This window comes from Palaemon carinicauda, chromosome 39 (assembly GCF_036898095.1).
Source record: "Palaemon carinicauda isolate YSFRI2023 chromosome 39, ASM3689809v2, whole genome shotgun sequence".
Classification (NCBI taxonomy): Eukaryota; Metazoa; Arthropoda; class Malacostraca; order Decapoda; family Palaemonidae; genus Palaemon; species Palaemon carinicauda.
The window spans coordinates 12,265,711-12,275,412 of record NC_090763.1 but is presented as its reverse complement, the minus strand read 5'-3'; the positions used below and the strand labels follow the sequence as shown (position 1 = coordinate 12,275,412).

The 9,702-nt window shown below is 40.9% G+C and overlaps 1 protein-coding gene across 8 annotated transcripts in view; it reads left to right on the top strand.

Moving 5' to 3' along the window:
- The window catches only part of LOC137631003 (glycine receptor subunit alpha-2-like), a 165,533-nt gene extending 161,702 nt beyond the window's left edge, over window positions 1-3,831 (top strand). For 6 of the 8 annotated variants that reach the window (XM_068362539.1, XM_068362538.1, XM_068362535.1 and 3 more), the window contains 3 exons: window positions 722-882; window positions 1,685-1,832; window positions 3,071-3,831. In XM_068362539.1, coding sequence (XP_068218640.1) covers window positions 722-882; window positions 1,685-1,832; window positions 3,071-3,268 — 507 coding nt within the window. In that variant the 3' untranslated portion in view covers window positions 3,269-3,831. The remainder of the gene's footprint in view (window positions 1-721; window positions 883-1,684; window positions 1,833-3,070) is intronic. The other 2 variants (XM_068362540.1, XM_068362541.1) reach the window with 1 other exon arrangement.
- Window positions 3,832-9,702: the final 5,871 nt, after the last annotated feature.

Below are 9,702 nucleotides of genomic sequence, written 5' to 3'. Positions count from 1 at the left end.
CTCAAACACATTCAATTTCTGTCTCTCCGTCACTTTCATTCCCCACAACTCCGATCCAAACATCACAGTTGGTACAATCACTTTCTAATATAGAACTCTCTTTACATTCATGCCCAACCCTCTATTCTTTACCACTCCCTTCACTGCCCCCAACACTTTCCATCCTTCATTCATTCTCTGACGTACATCTGCTTCCAATCCACCATTTGCTGCAAAAATAGACTCCAAGTACTTAAACTGATCTATTTCCTCAAGTAACTCACCATTCAACATGACATTCAGTCTCGCACCACCTTCCCTTCTCGTGCCTCTCATAAACTTACTCTTACCCATATTAACTCTCAACTTCCCTCTCTCACACACCCTTCCAAACTCTTTCACTAATCGACCAAGCTTCTCTTCCGAGTCTGCAACCAGTACAGTATCATCCGCAAACAACTGATTTATCTCCATGATCATTCTCGTCTATCAGTTTATATCCTCTCGTCCAAGCACTCGAGCATTCACCTCTCTCACCACTCCATCAATATACAAGTTAAACAACCATGGCGACATCACACATCCCTGTCTCAGCCCCAGTATCACTGGAAACCAATCGCTCACTTCATTTCCTATCCTAAAACACGCTTTACTCCCTTTGTAGAAACTTTTCATTGCTTGCAACAACCTTCCACCAGATTGACTATTCATCACGTTTTATTATTTTCTCTTTCAATCTAAGTGGGTGTCGTTCTGGATACGTCCAGAGATTGCACCTGCCCGTGTCACACTTGGGGTTACGTCAATCTTAACGTTATCAACACAACAAGCTAAATCCCAGGCAGCGCTACCGCCCGTGACATATATGAAAGCCATCGACGTTTTCATGTCTTCTTGCACAGTGTGAGTATTCATGAAAATTTTGTACAAGTTATGAGGATGAAAATTATATATAAATTAACTTGGTTAAGCAATTGATTTTTTATGAATAGCTTTAAATCATTCTGATGGATTTCAAGATTAATTATGAGATTAAATTGGAAAAATCCTTAGGTCTAGTATAAGGTTTCACTTAAAAATCCGTGACCTACCTACTCTAAAGTTTAATTATATGAGATTAAACTGTAAGAATTTCCAGGTCTAGTATAAGGTTTCACTTAGAAATCCATAATTTACCTACTCTAAGTAAACTTACAGTACACTATTTATTTGTTGCTTATAAAAAAACTGACAATACTTATTATGCACAGCACAGTCCAGTCTTTATAACCCCTTTATGTTAAGAGAAATGTGTAATGGAAAATCGGTCTGTGTTAACAAATAAGTTTGTGTTCTAAGCAGTTTTGTGTTAAAAGGAAATTTGTGATCGAAACCATGTTTGTGATCGTAACCACATTTGTCATCGAAACCAGGTTTGTGTTTGAAACCAGGTTTGTGTTCGCAACCAGATTTGTGTTCGAAACCAGATTTGTGTTCGTAACCAGATTTGTGTTCGAAACCAGATTTGTGTTAAAAAGAAATTTGTGTTCGAAACCAGATTTGTGTCAAAATATATTTGTTCGAAAACAGATTTGGTTTTAAAAGATTCTTTTTAAACAGATTTATATTAAAAGGAAATCTGTATTCGAAACCAGGTTTGTGTTAAAAGGAAATCTGTATTCGAAACCAGGTTTGTGTTAAAAAGGAAATTTCTGCTCGAAAACAGGTTTGTGTTTATGGCCCTGATGGAATACGCCGCGGTGAGCATCCTTCTGGACGACGAAAACACCAAGAAGCAGAAGCGACTGAAGATACCGCCTCCTCCCCCACCTCCAAATCTCAGCGCCCTTAAATGCGATAGCGCTTTTCTCAAGGTAAAAAAAAAAAAAAAAAAAAAAAAATGGAAAAAATAAAAAATAAACCCAAGTTTCTTAATCGTTAGTCTTGTGTAGCGCCACTGTCTTGGGTTAGAGTTCTCTTGCTTGAGGGTGCACTCGGGCACACTATTCTATCTTGTTTCTCTTCTTCTTGTTATTTTTTCATAGTTTATATATGAAAGATTTGTTTTAATGTTATTATTGTTCTTTAACTTTTCTTCTAGTTTTTAATTATTTCCGTTCCTCACTGGGTTATTTTCCTTGTTGGAGCCCTTTGGCTTACAGCATCCTGCTTTTCCACGGAGGGTTGTAGCTTAGCAAGTAATAATAATAATAATAATAATAATAATAATAATAATAATAATAATAATGATGATGAGAGAGAGAGAGAGAGAGAGAGAGAGAGAGAGAGAGAGAGAGAGAGAGAGAGAGAGAGAGAGAGAGAGAGAGAATCAACATGCGTTTTGAAAAGTATACAGTAGATAGAAAAATTGGTGACAAAACCAATTGCTCTTTGTTAACCCAAAAATTTGGCTGTTTTTATTCCTTCTAATTTCCCTATTCCAAATTCTTCCAAAAATATATAATGATAAGCAAAAAGAAAAAAAAATAATTTAATAAAAAGTATCCAACATCCACCTTGGAGGTCCCTGTTCCTTATTGCTCACTCCACAAAATAAGTTTGCGGGAACTATTGCCTGATAGAAAAGTGCAAAGCTTCTTATCTTATTATAATAATTGTAATTAAGCTTATATTACCTGTACCATACATAAATTAATAATTAAATTCTCAATCTTTACTTTTATCCCATTCTACCTTGAAATCAGATAGGATAACACTTTGCTAAAATCAGTTTTGGCAACTATTGTGGTCAGTTTGGACTTTTTAAATTTTTCTTTCATGTGCATTGCCCTACTTATAAATTTGTAAAAAATAGTAATGGAACAATTTTAGTTATATATTATTAGTTTTATCGAGTTTATATGGCGTGTCCCCATTATGTATGGCATACAGTATATGGGTTTACGGTTATATGTACTGTATTGTATTAGAAGTAGTTCTGCTTCTTTTTACTGCCATCTTGCAATATTATTGAAAGTCAAATTGTAATTTTGTATATTTTGTAATGTACTCTCATACTCCGAGAGGGATCACTAGTGTTAATAAAATCCTTTAAATAAATGCAACCAGATCTGTGCTAGGAGGATTTGATTTTCAATTTTCTATTTTGCAGGAAATGGGTGGCCGCATTCCTGAAAGCATTCTGAGATTCCCAAATGATTCTTCCAGCGAAGCCAACGCCAAGAAACAGGCAGCAAAGGCTCGCAGGGCTCGAGCCATTTTAATGGATCGTGGTTCACGTTACGTTTTCCCAATATCCTTTGCTGTCTTGAACTGCATCTATTGGATTACCTTCTGGGAATACCTGTGAATGATTGGAATCTGCTAATTCGGATGGATTCATTACAACTATAACTTTTTCTAGATTTCATTGGCCTACTCTATTCTTGTTTACAGATTTGATGTATTTTGGTGACTATATAAACAGGATTCTGCGTTGACAATTTTTTAACATTACTAATTTCGTAAGTATCTGGTTATTTTGATGATGGTAAATGATTTTTTTTTAACACGAAACTATCTTTCTTTTAATTCAGGATGAAAATTAATACTGTTTATTGTATATTAATGGACAATATCAACTCATAAACCGTACTAACTGTATATCAAACTAATAAAAGAAGCAGCATTGAATTACCACCCATTATGACCTCTCTAAATTGCCATTTTATCAAAAAAATTGACATTTAATAGAAATATTCGAATTTATTATCAGCAAACAAGAATATATTTTTTTCCCATTGCTTGTTAGTCTCATAAAATTCTTGAAGCTTGTTAGTTAAGTTTCGTGAGAATGGATATTTGAAAGTTAAATTGATTTATGCAAATCATGAGAAGCAATGGGTAGTCTACATAGCGCTAAAAAAAATGAGGTACTGTTTTGACAAACGATCTCAAATTCGTGCTTTTGCTTTGATAATGAGATCGCATACCAAAACAGCACCAAAATTGATTATTGTAAAATAAAAATAATCCTATCTTATAATCTTTTTATAATAGTTTCAGTTTTCTAAAAGTTTTGGAGCCAAGGCATTCATTTTCACTACCTAGGATACTTGAGGTAATTATCGAAGTCGGGACCTCATAAAATTTGTCGGCAGTAGGCCTACATCTCGGATTATTAATTCTTAATTATTAATACATCCAGTTTTGGTGATTTCTTCCATTCCAACATTTAGAGTGAACGTCTGAACGGTGATAAAAAAAATTCTACAGGATGGATCACGGAAAGCGTTTGGGAAATTGGGATTTGGGCTGCATGGCCAGGCGCTGGCCCTGAGAGACCGTTCACGTCCCCTCCCCCTTACCCCGTTCGGTCGCTGTGCCATGTTCGTTTTGGATAACCTATAACCGAACTAAAAAGAAAATGCTGGAATAAGTAATAAACTAGCATTGGAAGGTCATGGAGACATGGACAGACGGGAGTGTAAGGACAGTTCTGAGGCCTGTGTTGAGTAGTAGTGACGGAGTAGACCAGTAGCAGCTGATTGATGATGAAAATTGTAATTACACAGAGTTAAAAATCAGAAGAGTTTGACCGTCATCATGGAAGAAAGGAAATTTTATGATATCAATGGAAAGGAACCAAGAAAGAGGCAAGGTTGAAGAATATAAATGAATTGCAATTTGCAACTTTGTATAGGACACTGACAGCTATAACAGATACTACTCCGTCCGTGGATTGTTGTTAGTAGGATTCTACCACCGTCTTGTTGAACGCCGATGTGTAACCTCCATGGTAAGTAAGGAACCGAGGTTTAACTTAAGTGTTAAATTTATGATAGGTCGGGATAGTAATTAACCATTAGCTGGGAGAGGACATATCCCATGGATTTCATTACAGCCAACAGCTCATCATCGTGTACCCACTTTTTCAGCGTCCTTAATGAAAGGATGATGTTTCTGTGGTCTGGTGTAAATATTCCCGTTATTCTAATATTTTCATTTTGTTTTAATCAAGAAGCTACAGATAAGGTGTGTAGCCTTTTCATAAAATATAGGATTCTTGGTATTCAAACCTAGTAGTAAGGTAAGACAAGCGGTTAAGGCGAGGACATGTTAGCTTTAAGGGTAGAAGTATCCCTGTGGTAACCCAACACGTTCCCCACACCTCCACTAACTTGGGTTAGGTGGGAAACCGTAGGTTAGGTCATATCTATTCAACTTAGTTTAGGTCATATATATTTAAATTAGGTTTGGTGGGGAATCTTAGGTTAGGTCATATTTATTTTAACTATGTATGGTTGGAACCTCATGTTAGGTTATGTTTATTTAAATTAGGTTTGGTGGAGAACCTTAGGTTAGGTCATATTTTAATTATGTATGGTTGGAACCTCATGTTAGGTCATATTTATTTAACTTAGGTTTGGTGGGGAACCTATGGTTAGGTCACATTTATTTATTTTGATTATGATTGTTGGGAACACCAGATTAGGTCATATTTATGTGCCTATTCTCAAGGGAGGGTTTTTTCAGTTTTATTAACGTAAAATTACATTTTCAACCAGACCCTAATATCCGATATTAATACACCTGTATATATTTTTTCTAGCTTAAATAGTGTGTTTTCAACGAGTTTGAATTTTATTTCTGCCTCAAATGATCTTATTTAGAGATACAGGACCCCTCTTAATAACCACACTTATGGTTCCACAGTGCCAAATAATGGTTTTTGTAAGTAGTAGGTTGGCCAAGGCACCAGCCACCTGTTGAGACTACCAGTAGAGAGTTATTGGGTCCCTCTCTCCGGTTATGGCTCATTTCATATTTGCCGACACACAATAGTCTGGCCTATTCTTTACTCATTCTCCTCTTTCTTCATACAATTAACAACACTAATATTACCAAACAATTACTCTTCTCCCAAGAGGTGATATACTGCATAGTAATTGTTCAGTGGCTACTTTCCTCTTGCTTTTTGATCTCGGGAGATTGAAGCGCTCTTGGTAGACCTTGATGCTTATGGAGGTGTAGACCCAAATGGTATTTGTTCCATAACTGGAATACAAACCTACACTATTTATTATTGGTATTACTTTTGGCAAAGTTGAAAGGACAAGACATTAAAATTTAGCAAGAGTTAACTACCCATCCTGCTAGTTAGCGGAGGATAGGGGGTTAACTTCCAACCCCCTGCACTCACACACCTGTGATTTAGCTCACTTTGCTTTTGGTTCGGATGGGGAACAGTCATTGCCGCTCTTCATCCTTATAAAATGTTTTGACTGGCATTAATGCTTTTTGTGCTTTTTCTCTTTTAATTTGTGTTGACTTTGCCGACTATGCGTATGTCTGCCAAGGACACTGATCCTCACACCCATTGCCCTTTCTGCAGAGGTCAACAGTATAATACACTAGTGCTTCCCAGTGGGAAAAGTTTGGGCAACGGCGAAAGAAGAATTTTAAGCGGGGCTCATCTCCTTCGAAGTTTTCTTTCAAGCAGAAGAAACCCAAGGCGGCTTCTTCCTCTTCCCTACTTTCCTCCAAAGCACCTGCTCATTCTATCTCATCCGAGAGACCATCAAGTAGTAGCATAGGCCCTTTAACACCTGGTCAACCTCGGTCCTTGAGAGACGGTGTTGCTTCCCTTAGCAAAGCCCCCCCCCCCCCCCCCCCCCCCCCCGGGTCCATGACTCTCTCTCCCTTTTTTCAGGTGTGGTCATCCTTGGGATAACCTACTGCAGCTCCTTTGCCGGGATGCTAGTGTGCAGCCCTCGTCAACATCAGAAGTGGATCCTCGTGCCTGTGTCGACGTTGTTGCTTCAGAGGCTTCGTCTGCTGCCTATCCTGCCGACACCCCTGCTTCTTCGAACTCTTCCGCCGTTACTGAAAACTGCGCTTCCCTCCCTGCCGAACATCCTTCGAGGGGGAAGAAAAGCTTCGTCTGTCTCAAGTGTTTTTCTCCCTCGGGGAAGTTCACTCAGAGACTCCCCCTCGGAGGACTACTGCTGCTGAAGGTCAGCTTGCTGACCCACCAGCTCCCAGAGGGCATCATCGTGGACGTCTTTCTCGTCGTATTCGCCCTCCTCTTCGCCTTAGACGTGCTCTTTCACCTTTGGTGAAGATGACTATCTTAGTTGGCTCTTCAGCTTCGTCAAAGCAGCCTTCCTCCGCAGAGGAACCTCCTCTTCCGTCGTCTTCTGACCCATGATTTTTACCTGATCCTGGAACTTCTTCCGACGATGCTGCCGCTAGTCATCGGAATTTGGCTTTGGATTCTCCTCTGGATCGTGCGAGATCCCCTTCGGTGGATGCTCGTCCTTCCAAAGGACACATCCCTTCTCGTTGACCTTCTGCGACTCGCCCTCCTCCTGACTTGCCGTCTCCATTCTTGTCTCCTCCTGTTCTGCCTCAGCCTGCTCGCCATGTGACCAAGCGTCATCCTCGTGCTCGTTCGTCACAGATGTTTCATCGGCCTCCAACGCATCGTTTGCCAGTTCCCAAGGCTCCTGTGCAACGCTCTCCTGTCTGTCAGCGTACTCGCGTGCCCATGGATTGCGCTCTTGCTGTGCGTCAGTGCATACCAACTCGCCAGCACTCTCCAGTTCGCCAATATTCTCCTGGGCATCAGCGCTCTCCTGCACAACAGCGTTCTCCAGCACGACAGCACTCCGTAGCGAGTCAACGCTCTCCAACGTACCAGCGTTTACCAGCTCGCCAGCACTCTCTAGCACAACGACGCTCACCAGTGCATCAGCGCTTTCCTGCAATTACTCGTTCTCCAGCCCCCCAATGCTCTCCATCATGCAATCAGACTCCTTCTGCTCTAGTGCAGAGCAGACATCTCTTGCAGTCAGAACCGGACTCGCCACCAACTTCAAGGAAGTCACGCCATCTAGAGGATAAGAAGGAACAGAAAGGTTCTCTCGCCAAGGAAGGGCAGAGTCGCATCCAACAGGTCTCCTTCGCCCCATTCCTATCCCCGCAGATGCATTACAGCGTGACTGCCGGGCGAAGAGGGAAATAGCACCTCAGGGGAGTTCAAGCTCCCGAAGATTCCGACTTCAAAGGCGAACCTAAGGTATCGTCCAACTCCGGAAGAGACTCCTCAAAGGGAACCTTTGGTGCCTTTCCCTTCGGGGGATATCTCAGACAGCGCTAGTGTCAGTAAGTAGCCTTGGTTCGGTGCCATGGTCAGGGCGGTTGTACAGGCCTTCGGGCCTGCCTTTTCCACATGTGCTCCAAAGGCCTCTGCTGTCCAACAGCCTTCAGCACTTGCAGAGTACCTTGGCTGCTTCACCCCTAAAGAGGAAAAGAGGGGTCTCGGATACCATCACATCTTCTAGGGTGAAACTGACCCCTCTGAGGCCTTCTAGGCCAAACCTTCCTGGTACTCCTTCCAGACGCTCTCCTATCTCACCTCTGTCGAGGGAGCCTTGCGAGGAGTGGGTGTTCTCCCTTCCACGTTCGGAGGAAGATTCCTCTTATGCAGAGAGCTCTCCACCTCCGGTAGGAACCAGGAAGAATAGTACCAACAGGCCTTCATTGTTAATAGTTGTACCTTCTTCCTTGCAAGGAGTCGAAGGACACCAAGACTCTTCCAAAGCCCTCTACGAGGATTTCCAGACCAACAGGATCCGTCAGCCACTCTAGGGATGTCCACGACCCACCCAGAGATGAGCTCTCAGGGGTGGAGGAAGGAGACTTCACTGCCAGTCCCACTTTGGAGAGGGAGCAGATAAAAAGTCAAAACATGCCTTCTGGCAAGTTCTGACCCTTATCAGGGTTCTCAATGGGTTTGCCGACCCAGAAATAACCCCTCCCCCTGGAGGGTGAAGACAAATTATCTCCGAATTGTCTTATTTTTTTTTTTTTTTTATTATAAAAACTGCAGATTTTAACTCCAAAGTTATCTATTACTGTATTTTGTGCATTATCAAGAAGTGGGGCATTTAGCACTTTGGAAAATTGGTAATGTTACTCCACTATGTAAATGTGAATGTGGTAGCTCGACTCCACCTGATTACTGCCCAATCTCCATAACTCCCATATTATCTAAAGTTTTTGAGCATCTATTGGCAAAACGACTAAATAGTTTAGCTGAAGGTAATCATCTGTTCCCAAGTTTGCAATTTGGCCTTTGTAAAGGCCTTGTAGCATGTGATGCCCTTTTTACAATCTCCAATTCTGTATAGAAATCCCTTGATTGTGGTCAGGAAGTTTTGGCCTTGATTTTAGGGCTGCCTTTGATTGTGTTAATCCTAAGGCCCTTGTTTTCAAACTCAAACAGTTGGGAGTGGGTGGGTTGTTTCTCAGCATCATTATTGAATTTCTAAGTAATAGATTGCAAAGAGTTGTTGATGGGGACCATAGTTAGTATAGAAATGTGTTATTTGGTGTTCCTCAGCTTAATTTTTGTATTATATACACAAGATGTGGTTTGGCCTAGAAAACAAGCTTGTTGCGTATGCAAATGATGCTACTCTCTTTGCATCAATTTCACCTCTTGAATGTAGATCTGGCGTTGCTGAATCCCTAAATAGAGATCTGCTAAAATTGGTGTATGGTGCAAAAAATTGGGGCATGAATTTGAATTCTAACAAACCTCAAATTATATTTGTAAGTACAGTAGGTCAAGGATAGTTGCTCCTCAACATTTGGATCTCAGCATTGATAATATTTTTTTCAATATTAAGCTTACCCGATAATCATGTAGCTGTCAACTCCGTTGCCCGACAGAATTCTACGGGAGGGATACGCCAGCTATCACTATACTAGAAGGGGGTGTACTCACCAGCGCCACCT